The sequence below is a fragment of the Lagopus muta genome, chromosome 21 (assembly GCF_023343835.1).
Source record: "Lagopus muta isolate bLagMut1 chromosome 21, bLagMut1 primary, whole genome shotgun sequence".
NCBI classification, from domain to species: Eukaryota; Metazoa; Chordata; class Aves; order Galliformes; family Phasianidae; genus Lagopus; species Lagopus muta.
In genome coordinates this window covers 5275220-5302979 of record NC_064453.1, presented here as the reverse complement: position 1 = coordinate 5302979, position 27760 = coordinate 5275220, and the positions used below count along the sequence as shown (strand labels likewise).

The following is a 27760-nucleotide window of genomic DNA, read 5'->3' as shown; positions in this document are numbered from 1 at the left end:
AGATGCCTTGTCAAGGCTGGCGCAGGGCTTGACACTGGAAGGAAAGCACTGACCAAGACAGGAGAACGCCTCGAAGCATCCATGGAGGCAAAGGGATATCAATGATACTGCACCTCTTCAGCTGCTCAGCGAGACACAGCTAGTGATCTGCAGTAAGGACAACATTCATACCATCGTTCCTCCTAAGTAGTGAGTCTCCATTCTGAGATCTTCCTTTGGATCTGCCCTGCAAAAGCAGCTCTCAGCTTTCCTGCTGTCATTCATACCTCTGTACAAAGTTATAGATTTCAAAACAATAGATTTCAGCTTTTTTTTTTTTTTTTGATTCCTCTCCACCATTTTGGTTTATGGGCAAATATCATTCTTCCTTTCTACAGCGTTTTCCATTTGAATCTGCTGAGCATTTGACAGACAATAAAGCAGTAACATTCACAACTCCTGAGGCAGGGAAAAGCTACAACTATCTGTTTTGCAGGTCAGGGTGTGCCTTGGGATTATGCAGCTTGGCCCAAGAGCATCTATGAAACAAGGTCAAAACTCAAGCCTGGAGCCCTGACCTCACTCCTTTACTTCAACCACATGGCTTTCCTTGAGGAACTTCATTCAGGTGTCCTCCAGGCTGGCTTGTGACATTCCTGAATTGCAATGATATGAATTCCTCTTTTAGTAGCAGTGTTTCAATATGTTTCAACTACATGACTATGACTAGGTTTAGATGCAGACTGCATCTGGCACTGGAATGCAGTGTTGCTCTTGCTATGCTGTCAAAGAGTCTATCATTATAAAAATAAATAACATCTAGCTGCTTCTGGCATTTCAGTGCAAGCAGTATTTATCACTTTTGGCTGATCAGTGCCTGATTCAATGTCTCTAACAAACAATGGGTATATTCCCAGTTGAATTCAACATGCATTTAATCAGGCCTTTGCTAACTGTGCTTCCAAACTCCACATTTCATGAGCACTACAGCACTGTCTCTTCCATTTTCAGAGAATTATTCCTCTTATTTCATTGTGCAGATCGATACAACGGATTTCACTCTATGGATTATGTCACTGAATGTGTTTTTGTACAAGCAGGCTCTAGATTTAGTTTACCCCCCAATGTGATGCTGTCTTACATGCGTGGCAATCTGGAATTAATGCTAAAAATATATATATATTTCATCATAAATGAACAAAAATATTCAGAAGGACAATTACATTCCATATATGAGCTCAATGACAGAAGGAATCTTCCGTGATTCAAGCTGTATGCTCTTCTGACTGAGCACTGCTGTCCAGCCTTCATGGGTGCAGTAAGACAGCTTTCCTGGGCACAGAGCAATCCTTGCAGAGAAAAGGCCTGGGGAGCCTTTCACAAAGAAAACAGCAGTTTGCTCCTTCCCTGACATGACTTGGGAACGGCTTCAACAACAAATATAAAGCGAAGGAAGGGAAGGAACTTCCATTCAATGTCCACGACTTGTAGCTCTTCATTTTTAAAGTTCCCCATTCAAAAAGCTGAAATGTAATCAGTGTCAGTTTGCAATTGCAGTTCCTCCAAAGACAGCGGATGAAGCCTGGGGTGCAACATGCTGCCTCTCAGCTGAGACAGCCCTTTAGAAACAAAAATTACATCTTAAAACTATGAGCTGATTTAACAATTGAACCCTAAAGAATTTAACATCACATAAACATTTCACACTTTCTGTTTTTTCTTGCCAAGGGTCCATAGTCTGGTCATTAAATCCTGTGCAAAGGTCATGTTACTATGGATATGACCTGCAAGAAATGTGTTGCCTCAAAGCAGCGCGAGTCACATGAACAGGCTACAAGCCAAGACTGCTGATTCACAGCCCTGTCAGGATTTGCATGCTTGTGCTGGTCTCTCTGAAGAACAGTCCTTCCACCACCAAGTCTATGTTCGTCCTTTAAAAGTGTTCATGCAGGTGTAGCTCCCAGAAAACTTGTGGATTTCTTCAAGTGCTGCCTGAGGGAGAATGCTGCAGGAGGAGCAGAGAGAAAATAAGCAGACCAGACAAACCTTTCAGTCTGTTCTAATAGGAGGATGTGTAAATATCTATATCTATCTATCTATATAATTTTTTTTCCTCTTTTAGTATTTAGTATTGTGATTATTTTCCATTTCAGTTCCTGATTGAAGTAGGTTTTCCACAGGCTTTGGTGCAAATTTGCACAGAAAAACGTTCTTATGTGCTTTTTCTATTCAGTTGTTTCAAGATATAAAGTTATGACTTTCTTTCCTTAGGCACTTTAAAATAATCCTGTCCTAATCATACACACAAATATTTTTGATAGCTTCATGTGTTCTCTAAATACAGCTGTGATGCACATACTTTACTGCATAGGAATCCATTACAATACAAAGCACAGAGTCCAAAGAGTGGCTTACTGAATCAAAAGGAGACACACATGTTAGTGGTTAAGAAATTTCCCAGATGGCAGTTTTCAGACCTCAGGAAACAGAATCCTAGGGAGATGGTTTAGTGGGCATGGTGGTGATGGGCTGATGGTTGGATTCGGTGATCTAAGCGGTCTTTTCCAACCTTAACGATTCTATGGCTCTAATTTTGGGAGTAAAACTGGTTTCGTACAAGGGGCAAACTCAAAAAGAAAATCTAACAAATCTGCTAAAGGAACCTCAGAAAAGTTTCCCTCTACTGCTTCTGTGGCTCTCCGAGGAAGGGATGACTTGGTCTGAACCCAGTTACCTGATAAACAGTCAAATTGAGGTTTGCTTTGGTGGACAGACAGAGCAGGACTGCAAGTAAATCTTGCCTCACTAGCTGGACTATTGCTGGGCATGGGAAATATTTACCTTTTCAGGATGACCAGAACATTCATTGTCCATGGAAGGAGCAGGAAGGCTTGATTCATCTGCACAGCTTCCACTGTCCTCCTAGCCACAGTCTCTGGCTTGAGAGGAGGAAAAAGATTAGGGAACCTAAATAAATAAAGTAAAAAATAAAATAATTATTTGTTAACCAAACTCCTTCTTTTAGAAATCACTGTCCACGTTCTGTTACTCACTGTAAGTTATCATTGGCAGCTGGTATTCAGACATGCCTCAAAGCAGGCTAAGAAGGGGCAGGAGATTGTGAAGCCCAATTCCAACCACTGGTACTGTATTACAGCTAAAGGGTTTAGGATGAAGTGGCACAAAGTATTCAGCACCCTGATACAGGGATTTTCTTAAATTGTCTGCAAACCAAAGCCAAAACGCTGCCTTTCCAATGTCAGAGTTCTTTCTCTCTGCTGCTTTTTGATTCATTCAAATTCTCCACAGGTAAAAGGCAAATATTTTTCAGCTCTTAATATCAAACGTAATTGGAACTAGATGATCTTAAGGGTTACTTCCAACCCAAAGCATTCTATCATTCTATGACTCTGTAAGGCTTTTCCTGGCTGGATGCTGCATATTTTCTTGACCAAGAGGTTATTTTGTTGATCGTAAAAGATTAACTTGGTCAGCCATTAGGCTTTTTTTTTTTTTTTAGTTTAGCTTGTTTTAAAGGATGTAGTGAAAGCCTTACTTCAGTAAATGGATTTCATTCCCTTTAGTGGGAAAGGATTAAATATATCAATGGATAAAGAAGGAATTTGCACTGTTAATTCTCAAGCAATTTGTAGACTGCTCCCTTTTGAATGACCTCAATTTTCAGATTGCCTCTCCTCCCTCTCTAAGTGGCTGCAAATGGCCCAAATACACCCAGGGAAAAATAGCTTTCAGATTTCTCTGTAGAAGCAACTGCCTCACTAAGTACAGGCAGGCAGGCTGGATGAATACGCCAGCAAACTGAGGGAACCAGTCTGATGAGTCCCAGGTGGCCTAGAGTGACCCTCTGTTCCCAGGCAGCCAAATGAGACATCAAATTCTCTTAACTAAATGAAGCATTAATTAGGAGTGTATTCTGATGATTCATTTAAAATGAGATGCTTTATTCTAGTTCCCCTGGACTGACCTGATTCTCATGCCCTGGAACATCTCTGTGCTCGTGTGGAAGGGCAGCACTGTTGTGGCATTCACTCCAGGACAGTCCAGCAGCCCCAAGGTCAGGCTCTCCATAAAGGCAAAAGAAGAAGCTTTGGAGGTGCAGTAGTCAATGGCACCAGGGATGGCTGACAAGGCCAGGACAGAGTTCAAGCAAACTATGTGTCCATTCTGCAACTCCAGCATCCTTGGCAAGAACGCTTTGGTGGTCTGAAGAGCACAACAGAGGGGGTGAGGGGGAGAAAGGGTTTACTCAGCAGAGATGCAACAAAAACAACAGCTCCTGAAAAAAACAATAAGGTGACACAGAGACAACAAGTCAAACTGCACTGCCTGTTCAGCCAGGAAAGGAGGGGAGGAGTGCCTTGTTGCTTTGCACTCTCTGAAAGCTTTTAAACAGGAAAAGTTGGTATAGAGGATAACCAATATTTCCTAGTACATACTTAAGCAGTTGCCTCAGATCAAGGCCACAAACAAAATGCTTTGTATGTTGAGAGCTTCTTGTGGAGGATAAAGTCCTCAGCAACGAGATGAAATCACAGGAAGCTCTTTTCTGTTACTATTATCTAACTCAAAATTGAATGCGTTTCCTTCCCCCAGCAAGGCAGTCTTGAGCTGATGTTCCGTACACATCACTGCACAGAAAACTCTCCTCTGTGGGCTGAGTTTCTCAGAAGACATCAGATGTTTTGCTGGAAATGACAGAACGGGGATACAAGAGCATCAAATACTGCATTGCTATTGGAACCTTTGACGGTTATTTTATTAACTTCCATTTAGAAAGACAAAGCATCAGCCACGGGTTTATCTGTCACTCTCAGTCCCAAGTCTGAACCCATGAGATGTGAGAGCTTATCTTACCCAGAACTGTCCCAGGGTGTTTATATGCTGTGATTTGAGCAGTGCATCATCGTCACTGTCCATCAGACTTTTACCATGGACCACAGCAGCATTGTTCACTAGGACAGTGATGTCACCCACCTGCAAGGAAACAAATAACTCGTTACAGCACTCACTATTTTATCTGAATGTCTACTACTGCCAGGTTACACTCTTATTTTCACAGCTTTTGGCATCCTGTCTGCAGGCATCCTTCTGGATCACTTAGGACTTTGCATGACATGAGCTGGATGTTCACCTTTCTTTTTTCCAGCATGACCACCTTCCTCAAAGAGAAGGAATTACTGCATTTTGCCTACACTGTTTCTGCACACCAACCTTCTCCCGCACAGCTTTGGCTTGCCGATAGACTTCCTCTCTGTTTCCAACATCACAGATGAAATAATGGCATTCTGTCCCCATCATCCTGATTTCCTCTGTGGTCTCCTTCAGGCATTTCTCAGTTCGACCCCACAGGATGATCTGCAACAACAACAACAAAAAACCCAACAATCAAACCTTTTGTTAGAGCCAAAGTACTTCTGCTTCAAATCTAAGATAATTAAAACATGCTTCTGACTTCAACAAATTGACGAACATCTTTGATGTGTTTTCACTGTCAGCCCTGTTGCATTGCTTCACTTAAGACTAACAATGATTTTATAGTACAAGCAGATGGGACTTCAGTGAGCTGCTGGTGGCTGGATCCCACTGCTGATGCTCTGCTTGCAGGTCCTTTACCAGCAACAACAAGAAAGAGCAGTTATTTAGCTTAACCCAGTAAATACACAAAACACTTCACAAATACAGTAAGACATTTTTTTCCAGCATATCCGAGGTAACAATTCCCAGTGCTGACTGTTTCCAGGCTGGTGTTCTAGCTGCTTTTCAAACAAGGCTCATCTTAATACAGCCATTTAGAGGGAGAGATTTCAACCATTAATTTAATTTGCAGCTAGTACAAGCAAGATTTCATTTGCCACTCCCAGTTAACAAACACAGTAAAACTGATACAATAGTTCCTGCATAAAGAACAATACTGGACACCCATGGAAACAAAACATTGTGTAGCACAGATCCGACACATATTGAAGACAGAACCAGCACAACCCTGTCTGTGTTTCTACACCATCATGGAAGTGAGAAACAACCTGAGATGCTACCAGGTTGGTTAAACGCCCTCATGGGGTTTTACCCCTGTAAGTGTTCCTAGTGAGACAACAAGGTGAGTCTCAAACATAAAGTGGTGCTTGCACCACAAGCTTTCAACCACTAATCCACAGCTTAACAGATTCAATGGAACACATATATATATTTTTTTACTATATGCAACACTATTTTTCTATTTCTTATAAACTATAAAATGACATGATTCCATCTCTGTTACCTAAAATATCTACATATGAATCAATCTACCATTGTTGCCCTTCAAGCTACAGTCTGCTCTGTGTTCATCATCTTAAAAATGAATGGCCAGCGATTGGAGAATGATACAGAAACCATCTGAGTGCTCTGTGATCCCAGCAGCAAGGTCCAAAGGAGAAAGAGCAAAAGATTGCCACTGCTCACAACCGTGGCTCAAGGCAACACAGGTTTTTCCACAGTAGGTTATGTCTATTGTGCATAATTGCTATTTAGTACTAAAAAAAATAAACAAAGACATTCACATAATCAAATGCAGGTTTACTCTAATCAGGGACAGGTAAAAAATAGGCCTCGAAAATGGAAACAGTTTCATTGCTCTCGGAATGACGCTGTTTCCAAGCAGTGGTCTTATCACCTGCCACCCAGGATTACAGTTGTTTCCTGTATCACAGGAATGGAGTATGGATCTGACTGTTAAATTGAACTTTTTATGGTTAAATAAGCACACTTAGATTACTATATCTTTATAGTTCAAGTTTCTTTCAAAAGCAGAAAGAAGAGGGAAGTAGGTCTCAATTACACCACTGCTTATAACTCAGTCCCTATAATTAATCACGGATCCTTAGAGTTGGAAGGGACCTCTGAAGGCCATCTAGACCAACTCCCAGTACAGACTTAATACCAGCAGGATAAACACAACAAATTGGGTCCTGTGGTTTTCCCTCCCTACAACAAATCCCTTGCAGAAGGCTTTAACATGCTTATTTTTAAGGATTACTTAAACCCATCTCATACCTGGTACTAAAACTGATATCTGGCAGGCTCAAAGAGCCCTTCCCAGTGCAACTAAGCAAGAGTAAAGCCCAGAAGTATCTGGGCTCTCATTCATTTCCTAAATGAGTTAAATGTACAATTAAGCCCATTTATTAATCACTGATGCACATGCAGGCAGACTGCTGGCTGTCCATTCTCAAAATCATTGAAGGGCTGCAGAACTTCAGAGCAAGCCTGTGCATGGCAGAGCCATTTCATGGGAAATCTCATCTCAGAGCATCTCATCTGCAAAGAGAGAGCTGTGTTCAGACTGAAAAAGCTGTAAGAAAGCAGACAGATAACAATTTGGCCTGCGTGTTGGCCTCAGCACGTTGCTGTTGGCCATCAGGCTTTGGCATCTACACAACGCCTGTAGAACTGAAGACTATTTACATGCTCCTGAACTCAGAGCTAGACTGGGTGATATTCTGTATGCCTACTCTGCAGACTTCAGGGGAAATGGAGAACATGTGAGAAATTTCACAGGCTCCCAGGAAATATTTACAAAATATTGCTTAACTGCAAGGGTACGCAGTTACTTGCTTTCTTTCACAACCTACATCTCTGTGGAAAGGGGAGAGAAAACACTACAAGCTGTCGACAGAAGCAGCAACAGAAGCATTTGACTGCAGTGTTTGCATCGGTGTGGAGTTCAGCCTCCTCACAGGACTGCATCAGTGATGTGCAGGCACTGCAAGGTCAACTGACAGCGCACAGAGCGATGGAAGGCACAGCAAGAAGAGCAGAAAGCAGTCAGGTAAAGGCAAGGGGAATAAATATGGTTAGAGACGGACCTCACATATGCACTGTGGCTTTCCCACTCCTATTGTAGAACAAAAAGTAGATCCCTCACTCTTCACTTTCATCTGTTTCAAACATCCCCACTCCCCAGAGCTGCCACTGATTCATTGAATGCCAGGAAACATACATGGAGGAACAGTTAAGTGAAGGACAACCTGTTAAAGGAATATTTGCCTGTGATGCAGCTCTTGGACATAATATTTCTTATGCCCCAACAGTTACTCTGGGACCTTGAATATCCTATAGGCAAGTCTTGCATGCAACCCTATTTAAATTTGGGCCATCTGGGGAAGGCAATTTGTTGATTATCCTGCTGGCAGCATTAAGTTCAGGACTGATTTTTTTTCCATGGGAAGTTTTCATGTCCTTGACACTGCTCACACTCAGGTGAAGGCTTCAGCCTGCATCAGAGAAAAGCAGAAAATAAAAGACCATTCTTTTGTGAGAGGTGAAAGTTCCCTAATGGCACAGTGGGAAGTGAGGTTTCCTGCCATCATTTCTGCTACTTTTCACAGATGTATAAAACTCAAAACTCGATACAACTTGCTTTTGGTCCAAGTTCAAGATTGAATGCTCCTACACGGCCCTATGAGATCTCCAATTTCTTGTCTTACATCTGGCCAAATTAAATTGGCACAGGCTTCATCCTAAAGACTCCGAGAAGACTGAGTGGCTGCATCAGCCTCATCACCCATCCACACCATCACAGAACCACTGAGACTGGAAAAGACCTCTCAGTCCAACCACCAACCCCACCATGTCCAGTCACTGCCCCCATGGGACGCTGGCCAGGAGGTCACCACGCTTTACTGTTGGACCCCATCTCTGCCTCCCATGGAGCAGGATCTCCCCAGGCTCTTTATTTGTGTTTTTTTTTCTTTTGTTGGCCTGCTCACATGGGAGCCCTATGGTTGGACATGGGGACAGAGTGTGCTCAGAGCAGTGGGGCCACTGGAGCATTTTATTAGGAAGCATAGCTTGCAACACGTGGGCACAGTGTGTGTTGCTGTTCCTTTTTGAGGTTAATTCTAAACTGGCAATGACTGTGACCCAACTGGAGAGAATGAGTCTTACAGACAGGGCCTTTCCTGTCTGGGACGGAGAAAAATGCAGAAGAAAGGAGAGGAGATTCACAGCACTGCTTATTACACAGCCCGTCAGGCACTGCACAGCCACCCATTCACGGTAATTTAATGGTGGATAGAGGAATATTTAATCTGTGTCTCGGAGAAGTTCTTGGACAGACAGTTTTCCGTCCTGGAAAGAATCCAGCCACCATTTCTTCCCCCTTCATCTCTTCCCTGCCGCACCAGACACGCTCTCCTTTCACAGGGTTACTGACCAGAAAATTGGGGAGGGCAGCAGCCCAGCGAGGCGGTAAATCCCTGCTGTGGCCCTGCTCTTACCTCGGGCTGACCCCAGCAGGCAGGTGGGGTGTGAAATCCATCGCCTGCGAGTGCTGGCAGGGCAGGGGGTTTCCACGCCGGGCACAAAGTAATGGATTTACAGCGACAGAGGAACGCAGCGTGCTTTTCTCTCTTACCTCTGGAGGAGGGCTGTGACATCACAGTTTACTGCAGATTTTCCCAGGATTTATTCGTGCTAAACAAACCTTATCTCTTTATCTTCTCCCCTCTGGCAAGGCAGAGAGCTGCTTATCTTGGCCTCAGGAAAATCACTCCAGTCCCAGTGGCAGACCCCTAGCCCTGCTCTCCCAGAGGCCTCGTTTAACTCTGGGCTTAATCCGCTAATGAGACATGCCCTAAGGTCAGAGGGCAGCCAGAGGGAAGGCTTTGGCTGCTGTTGGACTGCAGATTTTTCAATAGAGCCAGCACTGGAGGCAGGCCCGCAGCCCCAAACCTGGCTCTAGGTTTCAATCCCTGCTTTTCACCTTGCACAAGTCCACGTTTGAGTTATGTTTTTGATGATTTATATAAACTGGTCTCGATTGATGCTACTGCCAACCACAATATACTCACACGACCTGCGCTCCCAGAGCCTCAGGTATGTGATTAGTACAGGAGATGAGGTTAATTTTACCTCATTTACAAAGCTATTTAGCTTGTTTGCTCCAATCTTATTGCTAGCATAAGTCAAGAATGACAGCAAAGGGATGCTGCTGTTACATCTTCAATTAAATTGGCACTGTATCCCTGGCAGAGCTGCTGTGCTGGACTTTGCACCACAATTGCAAGGTGACCCACAGCAAAAGCTTTTCTGAGCCTGAACACAGCATGGCTTAGGTTGGAGAAGACCTTAAAGATCAGTCACTTCCAACCCCCTGCCATGAGTTGGCTGCTCCCCACCAGCTCAGGCTGCCCAGGGCCCCATTCAACCGCCTTCAGAGATGGGGCAGCATGCTACAGCACTACAGCACCTAGACACATGCCTGTCTTGGTGCTCTGGGTTATCCAGGCTGTATTCTACTGCACAATTCACTGCTACTCTTTTCCAACACAACAGCATGCACAGTGACTAGGAAAAGTAACTTCCATCCCTAGAGTCTGCATTTCATGATTCAGAAAGCAATCACCTGTTATCAACTGGCAGGCACTGAAAGATTAAAGAGTTGCAGAGACGAAAGTGCCCTTCCTGCCTGATCTCATCATTGCTACCTCCACAAACCAACCACAACGCCTTGCCTATCTCTAGATAAGAAGTATTTGGTAGGTCAACACGTTTTCCTCCCTTTCAACCTCCTTTCCAGCCCAGAGAAACAAAAGTTGCTCTGTTTGAGTTGGTAACTGTAATTGCACAGACCTTTGTTCAAACAGAGAAAGCCCTTCTGCACCTAATTCTGTGCTTTTAGGAAGTACAAAGTGTCAATAATCCATTGAAGTGAACCGGTTTTATCCCCACACATTCACAAAGCCCAGCAGTGCTAACTCACACTGGCCCTCCAAAGGCACACATTCCAGTGCCATAATCCTGGCAGAATTTGGGTATCATGAGATCAGCAGGCTAAATCCTACAGCCTCAAAAGCGTTTCTGTATTTTACATGGCAAAAGGGTTTTCTCCTTCACCCCTTCCCTTGTCTTGCCCCCAGGGCAAAGTCAGACAAGTTATTTCAGGAGCCCTTCATGGGAGAGGCATGCTAAAGACAGATTACTGGAAGAGTGAAAGGTGTGGCGATTCAGTGGGAAAAGCCAATCTTTGCTTTAGAAAGGGGAAAGAAAAAAAAAAAAAAGAACCTTTTGATGCCTGAAGTAGGTCAAAATACTTAACCCAGCTCCTTAGTGACACTGGTATAAAAATAAGCAAACAAAGCAGGTCATTGGCAAAATTTTCTCAATTCCCTCAGTGGAAAGTGAGCACCAAAGCTGGAAGGATCTGGTAGAAGAAAGATTACAGGTAAGCACAGGGGAAAAAAAAAAAATCAAAGGAATGAGCCTGTTTAGCCAGTTTACACACATGTTTCTCTAGGCTGGTACTTAGAGGTTGTAAAGACATCAGGTGAGAAGAATTTGATTTAACCCTGCCACCACGGTAAGCACAGAACACAGCCCTTATTATGGGCTGCTCTGAGTTGGAGCCAGGAGTAACATGCAGTAATGAGGATAAAAGTTTGGTCTACAGAGACCCCGGAAGGAGACAGAAGAAGTGAACTGCAGTTCCTTTCCCCTGCAGTCAGAACTTTTATTACTTTATATTTTGACTTTGCACTCAATGGAATCAATGTTATTTCCCTAAACCAAAGTCAACTCCAACTGTACCCCAGCCACCTCTTTTTCTTCCTCTGCAGGAAACAAAGCAGCACCTAAAACATCATGGAGAAACACAGACACCTGCCTGCCGTCCAGCAGAGGCCTTCCTTGGATAGCAAGCTTTCAGTCCTGTCTTGCAATGAGGCATTTAAGACCAGCTCCCTCTGAAGAAGCGAACAAATGCCCACTGTTCTCACAGTCAGGAACATTTAAGGACAGGTGGCCCCACACTGCCTTTTTTTCCCCCCCCCCCCAATGGTTTTTCCAATTGCTTTTGTCTGCAACACGAACTGCAGACTGCCTTGGGAGCAACACTTCTCAGCTCTGCTGTACAGAGCAGTTGAGGAAGGGGAAGGGTGAGGGTTGTTTGCAAGAAGAGGTCACGCAGGAGTCAGCCTTTACAATCCTATTAACGCTGGGACAGGGTCAAACGGAGTGCACGTTCCAACAAAAGCACCAAGTGGCCACAAGCTGTCACCCCGCAAAGGTTCACCGAGGCATTTGTGGGGGAAAAACGACAGATTTTTAATGGTGAATGTCTGCCACACCATGTGTTAGAGCCGGCCTCTGCTCCGGGGAAGCAGAACACACAAAGAAACACCCAGCAATAAAAACCCCTTTGGCTGCAAAGCACAAAAAGTATCTGGGGCTGAGAAGGGGGGGACATTTGGAAGGTAGGGATTCCATAAGAAGGCTTTGCAGATATCCACCAACAGAAACATAAGGCTCCATCCTGCAGAAATAGCCAGCGTGCCGCCGCCTCCAGTCGCTTGGCACGCCATCCTGTAATGCAGGCTCATGTAAAAATGTCCACAGAGAGCTCAGGAAATTGTGGGGAGGGTAAACATGCAGGTGCAGAAAGCCCTTTTGTCCTGCAAGGAGAGCAGGCAGGATGGGGGGGATAGGATGTCAATAAATAGCATTGCAAAGGAAAAAAAAAGAAATGACTGGGTCTGCTTGGCAGAAATGCTATGGTCTGTAGGTTTTCCTTCCAAAATTCTGCCTTTACTTACGGCCCATGGCTCTCAGAGTGAATTCTCACCCTGTGGCAGGTTTAGTGTGCATGTCATATAGCTAAGCACTGACTAGGACAGAGTTATACTGACTCTGAACAGTGTTTGTTTCAGTAAGGTTACAGACAACCCAGAGTTCAGATGGCAGGGAAGTGTTAGAAGTAAAGGACTTGGATCCAACCACCTGACTTCGGAATGGGATTCCTAAAGATTCCTGGTTCAACCAACAGCTAACTGAGAAGATTTCCACAGTGCCAAATCTTGAAGTGTTTCAACACCTCTTGGAGAAGGTTGGCCAATGCATCACCACCACTGCACTCAGAGGCTCAGGGCTGCTCCTCTGTATCACTTACAAAAGCACCAATTACACTTAATACCAACTGAGGGAGTCCACCAAGCCTGCTTTAATTCACAGCATCCTCAGTTTTGCTTCAAACTACATCATTACGAGTGTTTTGTCAACACTTATTTTGGGGGGTATACAAAATTCCACTGTAACCTCAATAAAAAAGTAATGCAACTTGCCAATTAGATGCTGTGCTCAATGCTACGTGCATTGGAGGCACATTTAACCCACAACTGACACAGTGCTGAGATGTGTCATTACAGCCCTGCTGCCCTCAAGGGGTCTCAGCATTCAGAAACAAGGTGGACGAGATGGTAAATGGAATAGAAGCTCTGCTGGACAAGGAAAGCCACAAGGAATGTCTAACAGCCAGAGGACAGGTGGGACAGAAAATCCCAGTCTTTGCAGGAATATCACTGGAAAGAAAGACATGGGGAAAGTATTTGAAGTTATTAAACTTGAGGAATGCTTGCAACAAAAACAGACGTGGAAACCTAAGAATGAATAATGTTTCTAATGCTGTCATTATAAACTGCCCTCCAGAAGGACCTAAATGTGCTCCAGATCAGCCATGCACATAATATGATGCAGCTCGACTGAAAAAATTTCTCCCTTGAGGCTCCTGGAAAAGAACAGGGAGTTGAAATGCCTGCATTAAATCCACATATAAACTGAATGCTAGCAGCAGCTCCAGACAAGCTCCCCTACAACTCTCCTTACTTTGACTCCAAAAAGAGGTTTGCTACCATTTTAAACCCATATAAAAGCTGTCAAAAAGCACCTTTTCATATGAGTATTTACTCAAAGAAATATGGGATACAGTTTAGAAAAAAGCTTTGATATTTAAAAGCTTAATTGCTTTCCCCTATTTTTCTGTATGCTTCCAAATGTTATTTTTTAATGATGACTGTTGCTATGCAACAGGGCAGAATTTCTAAAATCTATCCATCTGCTGTACAAACGGTGGTTATTAGGATATATTTAACTCTCTCAGCCCATCAAGACAAAGAAGATGGATGGGAATCAGAGGATGATAAGCTTCAGACAGTGCATCTCCAAAAAAACATGCAGAGTGGCCACAAGGGTCTTTCAGTGGCCATAACAAGGCATAGAATCATGGAATTATTCAGATTGGAAAAGACCTCTGAGATCATCCAGTCTAACCATCCTCCTCCCACCAGCACTGCCCACGTCCCTCAGTGCCACATCTCTACACTGACCATCTCCATGGACAGTGACCCCACACCTCCCTGTGCAGCTGTGCCAGCACATCACTGCTCCTTCTGAGGAGAAACTCTTCTCATATCCAACCTGCACCTCCTTGGCACAACTGAGGCCATTCCCTCAATACGCTGCAAAGATGAAGTGTAATTACCCTGCTCATAAACATAAATATGAATTCTAAAAACAGACAGGAAAGCCAGCACAGCTCCAGCTCAAAATGACACCTGAATGTAGAAACAGAATTCCTATCCAGAACTGATCAGAGCAGCTCTCCTGAGGCTCTGCTACAACGATGCTTATTTAATAAGCTTTTAATATGGCTGGTCAGGCAATCACAAATCAAGCTCTAGCATATTAATGAGTTACTGCTCTGGAAGATTCCATCCTTTGGATATGATTGTTCTTTGTAATATCATTTCAGTGGTTCAGAATTTCCCACGTTCAGTTTTCCCCTCTCAGCTCAGACAGGAAGAGCTGCTAGAATCGCTTCATGGAAGTCAAAGGCTCTCCTACATTTTTGATGCTGCAGAAAAATACCGGCCTAAAAGGATGACAGTGGGCAAACCCATCAGCTCAGCACTTCCTCTGTGTGAGTGGTAAACAAGTGCAGTGATGTCAGGAGGAGCTGGCTGACCCGCTGCTGAACCCTGGGTGTAAAGATGCAGAGTGCCAGATAGCGCCATGCACACACTTGCCCTCACACTTACACACACGTGTGCACACACACACTCACGCCCTCGCAGCACAGGAGGCGTCACAGAGCAATTTGCAAGGGTTGCATGTCATCTGGGGAGATCAGCAGGATGCTCATAAAGAGACAAAGCACACATTCACATATAAATACAATGCAGACAACAATCTCCAAAGTGCCTGGATTCAAATCCTATAGCCAGCAACACAAAGCACGCTCTACAACACTGCACAATCAGCAGATCTCAAACCCAAAATCAAACATCTCACTGCAGGGCTCCCGTGTTTCCCAAGAGCCTTGGAAATGTTCTGACATCACTTCTGACAGCTCATTGCCCTGCTCTATTACCACTTCGGGAAAGAAGCGTTTGTACCAGCTGGATCTCTTTAATATTCTACTTGGAAGCACAACCTCCTTGAGGCAGTAAGCTGAGCGTTGTCCTCACTGCTGAGTTCCTTTAGGAGATAGAGCATAGGGAACTGGAGTTTGTACTTAAAGTCAAGCTGCTAGAAGCTGATCTCAGGATTTCCCATTCCCTCTCTGAGCTACAACAGCCAAGTCTCTCCCAGTACATGTGCTGACCAGAGATGAAGTGTAGTTTACTAGTAGCAAGAAGATTAAAGTGACAGATCTAAGAGAAGCACTAATTTAATCCTCACGTAAAAAGTACCTGATCTCCTGTTTTCTGTTATTGGTGATCCCTTCTTCTTAAAGTTGTGCTGGGGGAAGTGCAGGTTGGATGTTAGGGACAATTTCTTCTCCAAAAGAGCAGTGATGTGCTGGCACAGCTGCACAGGGAGCAGTGGGGTCACCATCCATGGAGGAGTTCAGTGTGGAGATGTGGCACTGAGGGATGTGGGCACGGTGGGTTGGACTGGATGATCACAGTGGTCTTTTCCAACCTGAATGATTCTATGAACACTGCAGTGTCTTTACAACAAGATTTTCCACTCACATGCATTTAAGTCTCATAATATTTGAAGTTTTGCTCCAAGAGTTAAATGGTTATCTAAGAATTTTTGCTTTCATTTGAAGTGGTGCAAGTTTTGTTCGCTCCTGAGATATGAAGGAAATCTTGAAAACGTAACTTGGGTATACCCAGTGATTCAAAGGGCAAACAGAATGAACAAACAATTCTAATTGCTTCAGATCTCCTGTTTCTTTTTTTTTCCTTTAAGTAATATCTCATGATTTCTTAAGTTCAGACTAGCAATACAGATGAACTTCGCTGCACAGAGAAGCTTCTAGAAGCACTGAATTAAGACTTTGTTCAGCCTCTGCAATTTTCATTTTTGGATACAAGTTGTTACTCATGGAAACTCAGCTTCAGTCCAGCACTGACTGGGAGAGAAGCCAAACCTAAAAGACAAATGCTGTCTACCTGTACAACTGCTGCAAGTTGGTGTCTGTGTGGGTTGAGAGGAAGAAAACCAACGCAATGGGAAGCCATGCTTGACTGCATTTGATCTATTTTAAAAGGTTGTTCCATTTAGATACAGGATGAAACATAGCAGCCAAGTCATACCAACAGCCTTATGTAGGCAAACTTGTGGCTGAAAACATACCCAGCCATAGGACAATCACAGTCTATCATCTTTCCAGGCATTATTTTTATAGCATCTCAAGTATGTATAGTTTTAAGAGTTGCTTAAGCATACTCAAAGGTGCAACTGCCATTGATTATACACTGAGAGCCACATTTATCTCATGGTCACAGAATGGCCTGGGTTGAAAAGCTCCACAATACTCATCCAGTTCCAACCCCTGCTGTGTGCAGATCGCCAACCAGCAGCCCAGGCTGCCCAGAGCCACATCCAGCCTGGCCCTGAATGCCTGCAGGGATGGGGCATCCACAGCCTCCTTGGGCAACCTGTTCCAGTGCCTCACCACCCTCTGGGGGAAAAACTTCCTCCTTATATCCAACCTAAACTTCCCCTGTCTCAGTTTAAGACCATTCCCCCTTGTCCTATCATTAAACAGTCACATTGGAAAGTTGTAACTGGAGCTGCATTTGTGCTTTCAAACAATACTTTCTTGTTATTAGAGCACTGGCACATTTGGCCAGCCAGTGTTAGACAACAAAAATCTACGTTAATCAAAATAAGTCGGCTCTGTATTCAATAAATTGTAATTAAGGAGGTGGCAACATAAGTGTGGCTGTCCACAAAACCCTTTTGTAATTACACGTAGTTTATGGCTAAACTAACAGGATGAACAATTTAAATTAGTTGCAAGACCTGCCAAGGTACCCAGCTATTCCCAAGTCTATTAATTAGAATCGGTTTGATCCCCACTGGGATAAAGGTCAAACAACATGTATTTGACCCCTTCCTACTGGCGTCAGTGTTATCAGCAAACACATCTGTCAGTTCCTGGCTCTGACTTATCCAACTCTTCAGCCTGTTGATGTGATGCTTTGAAGAAGAGAGTCTGGACCCAGCTAGGAAGATCTCTATAATAATTTCTGCTCTATATGCCTTAAGGTGCTGGAAGGTGGCAATGAGGTCTCCCCAGAGCCTTCTCCAGGCTGAACATCCCCAGCTCTCTCAGCCTGTCTGCATAGCAGAGGTGCTCCAGCCTCTGAGCATCCTCATGGCCTCCTCTAGACCCACGTCTTCAGCTGGACACCCTTCAATTATCACCCCACATGCCCCTACCAGCACAGGTTTCCATAACAAGGTAAAAAAAATAAATCCCATCTTTCATTCCTTCTAGGCATTGCAGTCAGAATGCTTAGAAATGTACGCAGGGCTTAAGGTCATTCTTAAAGCAAATTGCTGTGCCAGACTAATTAGACATTAGCTCAATGGCATGTTTAACTCATTTTTAATGCAGTAAAACTATGTATGTTGGTGCTTCAGATGGAAACAGTTCTCAGTCAACTTTTTCCTAGCCTGTGCCAGATGCACAACATAAAGGCAACAGAAATACACAGCAGCAAGTTTAAATGTCACTGAAGTGATAGAACAACACAAACAAAATGGGGATGAATCCCTTAAGATAAGCAAGATGAAAATCCTAACTGAAAAACCACCTGAAATTCAAAAAAAAACAGCTTCTGTCCTCAGACCCTACACCTGGACTACAGCTTTCACCACATCAACTCATTTTGAATTTTGCTGCCTCCTTGTCAAGCTTTCCATCTCTGATGGCTCTTATTCACCTTCAAGGCCAAAATCCCCATGTTACTAAAAGCCATTCATTGGTGGCAGAGCTCCTCTTGCCACCTTCACCCCCCACCAGTGGATATTCAACAAGCGTTGTGTTTCCTACTGCACTCTCTACACCTGAAGAGCATCTGAGGCACCATGATGACATTAATCAAGCCTCAGTCTTAAAGCCCTTCCTAGAGATTTCTTACAGCATTGACAGTCCCTTTATTTTGTGGGAATTTCCATTTAGTTGTCTTGACCTCAGCCTTTTAAAAAGTGGTGGATTTTGGTGTAAGATGTGGCCTGGCCTCACTATTTCCACACATCACTACCTTGATGCAAGATGCCAAGCCTGCTGCTCTGTGAGTCCCTCCTCTCATTAACATTATTTACTCTCTCTACAGCCAACAAAAGACAGGTATGCTCTAAACTATAAACAGAACCAGCTCCAGCCAGAATGCTGCTCCTCAGACATCAACAGATCTCATACTGCAAGCTCTGGCCATGCTTGCCAACCAGAGACACTCATTCAGTATGTCATCCAAACACTGGCCTTGGCACCAGTACACATAACAGGCCCAGTGCCATCCAAGCAGGGACTTGAAACAAGGGCTCCTCTGCCCATCCTTACCTTCAGTCAACAGGGAAGTGAGCTGCCAGCAGGAAGCCCTTCAATGCAATTGCTGCCAGTATGCAAGCTTTGTAGAAATGAAGCCTTTCTAGAGGCTGTAAAGCAGCTCCATCTAATCTGTTCTCTCACAGCTCACCACAGATCCTAAATTAATATATTATGGGAAAATGCTCACTCCCCAGTTCTTTTCACATACCTGGTGAGTTATGATGTGCACAAATAGTTCATTAAGTGCTTAAATTTGAACAAGATTAACCTTATTTCCCTTACAAATATGCCCCAAACTGTTTTGCTCCTGTTGTTTTTTCCAAACCAGTACAGCCCCAGTACAGGACACGCACGTTCTGCACTGGGTAACACACATCAGAACTGTGTCCATTTCTTTTAACACCATCATTTTAAAGGCTTCACAATTCCATTCCATCACACTACCTGTCAACAACAACTACACAGCAATTAATCACATGAAAAATCAGTTCCTCTCAGCTCTGAAATTCTGCTATTGCAATCCAGCTCTTTTCTTTCTAGCAGAACACATCTGCTCTGGGATGGGCAGATCAGGTCTATGCATGTCTGCACTCAGAGTGGATTGCAAGATACGCCTCAGAAGCTGCTTGTATCCTGCAAGCGTTATTTTGAAGTGTGGCTCCTGAATCCTAGGACTCTACAGCATTTTTACATAATCTTCCTGCAATACTCTCACCCTCATCAGCTCAAAGTCTCACTCAGCTCAAACTCTCCAATTATAGGAAGCTCTCAAGCACCTGAAGCAGTTCTGTTTGAATTAGTAGAACAGAAGAAAACTGGCTCCAGGCTTCCATGCAGCAGCGCTGTCTTTGCACAGCTCTCATCCCTTCCTCCTCAGACTTCTCATTCCCATCCCAACCTGAGGGAGGACCGCCCACTCCAATGACAAGGGCTCTTTCTAAATGAAGGCACTAAGCTTTGAAAACATTATGCAAGTAATGACAGGAAGACGACTTGAGATTCCAGGAGACGGCTTGTAGCCTGAATGAAGTCATACGCGCACGAGTATCTTCTAAGCACAAGTTTTCAAGTCAGGCCTTTGGGATCTTTGTTAACTGCCCCATGACAAGCAGTGTCAGTGTGTCTGTGGCATTCTGCAGCTGCCCACCAGGCCGACATCCTGCTAAGAGTACCTTGCAGACTTGCAAACAATTGTCTAGACTGCAGTGCTGACAGAGTGAGGTCATGGCTATCAAGCAGTACATTCCATGCAAGAGTGAAGTTTCCGTTTCTTGTTTTCTTTTTGGTGACACCAGCTCCTTGCCATCTATAAGGGCTCTTGTCTGTCCTGATATTCCAGACTGCTTACCTCATCCACCACTCAAGCATGCAAACCCTTTGAGTCTTCTGCTCTCCCGCAATACAGGAAGCAAATGTTCAGAGAACAGAAGAGGGAAAGGAGAGATCTTTCAGTGCACCTACGAGGTCATTTCTTGCACGGTGATGAACGTGGATAACTCTCAGGAAGGTTAATAGGAAGTTCAACCCTCCTCTGCAGCAGCACCATGCTAACAGAAGGCTGCCCCAATCCATCTGGTGTCTTGGAGACATCCCTTGTCAAAACACCCTTGATTCACCAAAAAAAGCAGATTCATAACAGCTGGAGGAAAAAAAATAGAGCCAATCTAGGAGGGCAAAAATATACATGCTTTGAAAGAACTGAAATAACAGAAATGATCACAAAGAAGCAATAGGAAGGCACTGCTCTAAGATCTCTCATAGTTATGCTGCTGAAGATCCACAATGACCCATCTCCTAACAGGAAAGACTGAAGATACTCTTCCAAAGTCACTGTCAGATAACCTTGAGCACTAAAATACATACTGGAGATGGAAAATGTGTTTCTATCTTATGACTGCAACCTTTGCCAGGTAATTTTATTACATTTTAGCAACTTTTAATAATCCAGTGCACCTAAGAATCAAGTATCTCTTTCCTGGTCAGTCTCAGATTAAATAATCTGCAAACAAAGTGACATGGAAAAGAAAATCAAAACTTCATCACAGGAAAGCACCAAGAACAGGGCTGACAGATCTCTGGCATGGGCACTGTCATTGAAAATGCTGTAGGCAAAGCAAGTGGTGTGAGAAACCCCAAAGCATTTTCCAACTCCATCAGTGATTGAACCCATTCACCCCTCCATCCCTCTGACTCACATCATTAAGGTCTGTTCCTCCATGCAGGAGGCATTGTTTGACGGGTCTGCGCTCCCATTATATTCTTAATGCCATCAAGATATGGAAATGAATTTTTATTTCCATAAGCATTAGATCACAAAGCCATGAAAATCTCCCTCTCCCATTTCAACAACACCCATATACTCTTCCATTTTGGCTAAGCACAGAACACCAAAGGCTAAGAGCCCCAAGGAACTACCAATGCGCGAGGCAGAGGCAATGTTCTATTGCTCAAATACAGGAGGTGTGCAACTCCTTATTGTCTACCATGGCCAAGTACTTCTTGGAAACTTCTACCCAAACATAAAAGTGGAGTATGGATCCTCTGACCTCTTAGCGTAGACTTGAACAGGAATGATCTAGTGACTGAAGTTCCTCATTGCCTAAGGAAAAAAAACCCTGTGCATAAGAAGCATACTTTATCATTTGAAAAGTCAACTAATGCTGCTATGTCCCCTTTCAGAGTCTAAAGAACAACAAGGTGTTGGCTTGTTCAAGTCATATCTGCGGCACAATGGCTGAGCAATGGAGTTAAAAGAATGGGGGTGGAGAATGGCAATGAGGATGGATGTACATCATCATGCCCAAGAGACTGCTGTTCTGTTGGCTTAAGAATTTCAGCCTCTGTGCTCATCTATCAAGCTGAAAACTGTGTTTGTATTCAGCTCAACCCTTTTCTGATTTATTTCTTGCCTACTTCAGAGCTTTAACTGCAAGATCAAAATTCTACACTCAAAAAAGTTGCACATGTGACCATTTTAAATCTTCATGGAATACAACAGTGTCATCCCACGTGAAAATTGTGAAGATGCATCCTATCAGTGCTTAACAAAACCACCTTCTGAAAAGAAAAATAGACCACGAGTGGAAATCCAATCCAGTCTAATTACCAGAGGAGGTTTCATATGCTAACAGGCTCAACTAACTTATCTTTCAGAAGATTCTAATCTCAAAATAATGGTTGTATATCGCCGCCTACCTCCAAAACTCCGCCACTATGTCTGTGTGCGCAGGCGCTGTGATGTGTTTTCAAGATATTCCACACACCCAGGGTTAGAATCTGAACTTATGGCACTGCTTCTGTTCACCTCTGTGCAGCACTGTGCCTGGCCTCAGAATTTGGTGCCTTAATGGATGCTTTTCACCAAACTTTCTTTGGGTGTTGTCAATACGCCGTCCGACAACCAGAATCTGATAATAAATTATTAATTATGATCAATAATTCAAGCTTTGAGTGTAATTATACTACAGCTAACTGCATACAAAAGCAAGAAAAAGGTAGAATATTAATTCTCCAAAGTCTTATTGAAAGATGACTTGTCGGCAACTCAATTTTCAGTTTGATTGTCCAATGCAATGCATAAGATCAAAGAGTAGAGTCAAACAGGGGGCTGCATGGAGACTGCATGGGATACAGAAAGTCAGCCTGAATACAGAAGGCAGAAAATGAGTGAAACCTCAGAGCAAAGGGAGTTAAACTACCACATCAAGGTAAAACTTTCATTCATGGCATCATGGAATCATTACGGTTGGAGAAGACCACTGAGATCATCTATTCCAACCATCAACCCATTATAAACGTCATTAACAATGTTGAAGAAAAAGTTAATCCTACTTGAGCAATGCTGGAAAGATGTGCCACCACCAACGGGCCAGAGGACCACAGCTTGCAGAGTGCTGTGTTTCACTCTCCAGATCACTATGATTTAATTGAAAGGAGAATCTAATTTGAGTTCATCAAAAGCAAAAAGTAAAACACCTCGACGACAGGCATAGAAAACACAAAAAAAAGCCACCTCAAAGTTACAAACAATGGCTAGCAACCACACAGCATCTCCTAACGCCATGAGATGAGTACAAAGCTGCCCAAGAATTATTCACTTGTTCAGCCTTTCAGCCTAAGATTCGTAGTGATTGTAGAGAGAGGACATGAAGGTGAATCACAGTCTCTATCAGTTTTCAATAATTGCACCCTCAGCTCTTGAGCTCTTCTTGGCCCATGGCAGCAAGGGCTGACTACCACTGCTTAGCACCCAGTTGAGGATAAGGAGCCCCTGGGTTAGCTGTGGAAGTGGTAGCACTCCAATGCCACAGCTCAGCACAGCAACCACCCAGGCTAAATAACTAACAAGTGAATCATGGTGTCCTAACAGATAATGGAAATACACTTTCAGCAAGCTGCTTGGGTCCAAAAGTCGATCAACTTGTTTGTTCTGCCTCCACGAGTTGGTAAGTCTCAACATGATGTTTAAACACAAGCATGTACAAACATCAAAGTTCAATGCTGACTTTATTTTACACCTCAAAGTCGTGCACCAGAAACCACTCTGTGCCACACATGGAAAACTGGAGCACACAGGTGAGGAAGAGACAAAACACTAACCCAAACAACATGCACATTTTTCTTTAGCTGTCCTCATTCTGTACTTTTCTTCCTTACTCTGTGTTTACTCTCATTCATTCTCTCTCACATGGCACAGTATTTATGCAGCTGTCTAATTTCACATGGTTCTTCCCTTCCCCTGCTATCCCCCTGATGAGGAATAAATATGAAAACTTCAATCTCAAATCCTTGTTTGAGGGCTTCATGCACCCGCAGGTAATGACAAGTCTTCAGCTTCTCTCCAAAACTTGGAGACAACCAATCTTTGGGCTGGAAAAATCCTTCACCTCCCCACTCCCCCCCCCCCCCATCCATTACAACCATCCATCTACCAACAACTGACCACATCCCTCAGTGCCACATCTCCACATTCCTTCAATACCACCAGGGATGGTGACCCCACACCTCCCTGGGCAGCTGTGCCAGTGCATCACCACTCTTTCTGAGAAGAAATTTTCCCTAATATCCAGCCTGATGCAACTTGAAGCCATCACCTCTGGTCCTATCACTGTTACCCGGGAGAGGAGACCAGCCTCTGCCTCTTGGTCAGTCCTGGCTTTTTGCTTGTTTGTTTTTAACTATCCGTGTTTGATTCACACCTGTACTTATGAAAACAGATTTCAAGGTACACAGCAGTTCCTGATGAGGGAAGGAGGGCAGCAGCTACATCTGCATCTCCAGGCTGCAGAGCAGACACAGCATTCTCCCAGTCCCTCTCCTTTCCTAAAGGAAACATGCAGACTAAAGGAGAGATGCACAGCTCATACTCAGTTGTGCTGCTCCTCCTTGCTGTGGAGGCACAGCCTTTGAGCAGCACTCATCTTACCTCAAACAAGGTCAGCAAAAGGCAGCACAGAAGTGGCTTCAGAAAGCACATGAGATGACTTGGCAAACAGAAAGCCACTGGGGTGAAGCAGAGCTCATCCCACCCCAAGTCCCAAAGCAGGGCAGGCCCAGGTCATGGAGGTGAGTCCCCCTCCAGCTGCCCCTTCTCCCCTCCAGCCCCATGGTTCGGGCACAGCTCCGGGCCCCACACAGCAGCAGGTGCCCATTCCCACATCCCATCTCACCTTCCTGGCTCCTCGCCTGGCAAATTCCCGGGCCAGTTGGCGGCCGATGCCACGTCCCCCACCTGTCACCAGCACGGTGTCCCCAGACAGGTCCCGTAGTTTGGGTGGCAGCAGAGCACAAACGGCGGCTTTCAGCACCAGGTAAAGCATCTGCACGGGGAGCAGCAGCACAGCGCCCAGCCATTTCCAAACCATCCTCTTGTTCCGGGTGATGGGTGGCAAAACTCTCTTCCAACCCTTCACGAGACCAAGGGAACAGAGATGGAAAGCCAGCACCCTTCATGCACCCGCAGGTGGGTGACGAGTCTTCGGTCCCCCTCCAAAACTTGGGGGCAAGCAATTCTTGGGCTGGAAAAAAAATGGGGGAAAAAAAATAATAATAATTCCTTCTCTTCCTTCCTAAAAAAAAGTGGGGTGGAAGGAAAGCAGTGCAGCAGAGCTCTGCCTCTCAGTCGGTGTCCTCCGGGGTCGTCACATGCAGGTAATGCTGATCCCGTGCCTTTAACTGGAAGACAGTTTTGTAGGAAAACAAAAAGTAAAATTAAAAGTAGCCATCCGTCCCTCCGTGCCAAAGGCCGACGTGCAAATCCCGTGTCCAAATGGAAGGGTTTTTGGTTGTTTTTTTTTTTAATACTTGGAAAAAATAAAATAAAGCAGCCTATGTCTCCAAATTGCTGCCTGCAGCGCCTTCCAGGCGGCTCATTTCTATTCTTAGACTCAGGAAATCGCTGAAATGAGACAGAATTGCCAGGACTTTCTATTTAAGAAAGGGTCTATTCAGGGGAAGGTTGTTTTTGTTTTCCTATCTATAAATATCTGCCGGCTCTCCGTCCCGAGCGGCTGCAGGGCTGGGCTGCCCCTCTGCCCCCTCTCCTGGTTCCTCACCCGGCGGATCTGCGATCACAGAGCAGGAATTACGCCGCGCACTCCTTCAGCCCTTACTCATTTCTCCCTATTGCTCTCTCTGCCTATCGCAGCCGCGGCGCTGGGGAGGTTTTATACCCCATTAAGCCTGATTGACAGTTAAAGTGTCGGGGAGATTTCACTACTGTTCCTGTGAGTGGCTGGCTGAGCTCTCCCCTCCCCCGGAGCCCGGTTCCCGTTCTCCGGCTGCCGCCCGCGGTTCGGGGCTGCACCGCACCGCAACCCGCACGGAAGGGAAGCCCTGGCTGCCATAGAGCCGCCTGCCCGGCTCGAACCGGCGTCGGTGGGAAAGCTGCTTGCAGCCCGAGATGGTTGGGCTGAACCCAAGTCGACATCTGTCAGCACCCAGCCGATGGTTTCACGGACAGCTCGTGGGTTTTCCATGCTGGGAGATGCTGGTGTTGCCCATCAGTGGCTGAGCAGTGACAGAGGGAGATGCACTTTTTTGCATCGAGCAGCTTTTTGGATAAGAGAAGGCTATGGGGAGACGTTGCAGCCTTCCAGTGCTTGAAGGGAGCTTACCAACAGGAGGGAGAGTGACTTTTCGCGTGGTCTGATACGACAGGACAAGGGGAAACGGCTTCAAGCTGTAAGATTTAGGTTGGATGACAGGAAGAAAGTTTTGACTTTGAGGCCCTGGCACTGCTGCCCAGTGAGGTTGTGGGTGCCCCATCCCTGGAGACATTCAAGGTGGTGTTGGATGGGCAGCCTGAGCTGGTGGTTGGCAGCTCTGCCCATGGCAAGAGGTTGGATCTGGATGGTCTTTAAGGTCCCCTCCAACATAAGTCACGCTGTGATTCTGTGATGATTTCTCTCTCCTTTTCCATGACTTTTGTCCAGACACAAGAGCACAGTTGCAACACAAGGTCTCTGCAGCACTTTATGTTGTAACAGGAGAAAGGGCAGAAATGTTGCAATTAGGTCCCTGAGTTGTTTGTTTGCACTGTTAAGCGTGAGGTGGGTATGTTGCATACTGAGGAGGGTCGAAATGCACATTTCACACCATGGCTTTGGCTGGAGGGGACCTTAAAGACCATCCAGTTCCAACCTCTGCCATGAGCTGGTTGCCCCCCACCAGATCAGCCCATCCATGGCCTTGGGCACCTCCAGGGATGGGGCATCCATCACTTCTCCAGGCAGCAGTGCCAGAGCCTCTCCACCTTTGAACTCAGGGCTGCTCACCCCGCATTACCAATTGTGGCAGCACCATCATAATCTGAAATTTAAAGTTTACAGGATGCCAGAAGATCCTCAGCGATGTCAACTTCACACTGCTGGTTCAGTCGGGCTGGTTTTGATGAGTGTGCTGTTAATAAGAGCGTGCCAAAATGAAGCCAACCCCAGAGGTGAATTCTCAATCTATATCCACTATCCTGGGAAGCCATCTAGTGGTAAAAACTAGAATTACTGACAAATCATGGAATGGTTGGAGTTGGAAGGGACCCCAAGGGCCATCAGGTCCAACCCTGCATTGAGCAGGGACACCCACAGCTCCATCAGAGCTCACAGCCCCATCCCCTGACCTTGGGTGCCTGCACCTCCTCTCTGGGCAACCTGTGCAGTGCCTCACCACCCTCACTGTAAAAAACTTCTTATATCTCATCTAAACCTTCTTTCAGCTGGAAACCATTCCCCCTTGTTCTATCACAACAGACTCTACTAAAGGCTCTGTCTCTTTCTTCCTTATAGCCCTTCTTCAGACACTGAGAGGATCCAAATGATAAAACTGAAGGACGTTCTCAAGCTTAATTTCCCCTACTGTTTACTAAACAACCACTGCAATGGAACTGCACGAGTCTAAAAGCATCCAGACACAGGCAGTGAAGTTACATTACACAGCCAATAGCAGTGAGCTAGGGAGCCAAATCCCTTTGAAAATAAACCTGATTTTATGCTTCATTATCAAGCACGTTCTTGAAACCACAGCTCAAAGCAGCCATTCGGTTCAAGGGTTATTTGGTGGCAAAAATAAGGACTGGATTTTTGATGCCTCCCACATTCAAACTTGTACCACGTATGGTTCTGTCAACACTGAATATGAACAATATCCAAATCCCTTCAACCTCAGCACTGTTAAAACTTCCACAAAGGTTTCCAGAAAAAGTAAGATTAAGAGAGAAGCTTGCAGAGTTCTCACCTTTAAATGCCAGTTTTCCTTTCATGAAGTAAGTCAAACGATGGTCACAACCTTGTCATACGGGACCAGGAGAGGGGCTTCTAGGGAGAAGAAGTTGAGCCATTGCAACTGCAGTCTGCAGAGCTTGTTCAAAACCAGGTATCCCCTAACACAGCAGCATCTGAAATAACCAGAGCTGTGAGAATTTCCATGGCTGCTTGGCAGCACTGAGCACTTCTGTGTGTTTTTACAGTTAGAAATGGAGCTGGGGGAGGCACCTGGCATTACAGCTTTCCTCTCAGTCCAGAAACTCTGAAGGGGAGAGAGAAATTACACAGAGAGCCCAGTGTCTGGCTTAAACAGGAATGACTCAGTGTCTGGACTGGTAACAAATATAACAACTTTTGGTATAGAAATAAAGAGCAGTGTTAAAAATGAAGGCATATGAAG

The 27760-nt window shown here is 44.8% G+C and overlaps 2 protein-coding genes across 4 annotated transcripts in view; both read right to left on the bottom strand.

The window, feature by feature from the left end:
- Positions 1-27760, bottom strand: part of LRRC38 (leucine rich repeat containing 38) — a 175152-nt gene that overhangs the window by 8639 nt on the left and 138753 nt on the right. The gene's annotated exons all lie outside the window — the stretch shown is intronic.
- Positions 286-27760, bottom strand: DHRS3 (dehydrogenase/reductase 3). Of its 3 annotated transcripts, none has more exons than XM_048968105.1 (7): positions 27332-27760; positions 24271-24618; positions 5212-5355; positions 4855-4974; positions 3965-4203; positions 2821-2946; positions 286-1984 (listed from the first exon to the last, which is right to left on the bottom strand). In XM_048968105.1, exons 2-7 carry the CDS (start codon positions 24463-24465, stop codon positions 1900-1902), a joined length of 909 nt encoding a protein of 302 aa, XP_048824062.1. In that variant the 5' UTR covers positions 24466-24618; positions 27332-27760; the 3' UTR covers positions 286-1899. The 3 variants fall into 3 exon arrangements, with proteins under 3 accessions (XP_048824062.1, XP_048824061.1, XP_048824060.1); XM_048968104.1 differs by lacking the exon at positions 27332-27760 and adding an exon at positions 25156-25254; XM_048968103.1 differs by lacking the exon at positions 27332-27760 and having other exon boundaries at positions 24271-25268.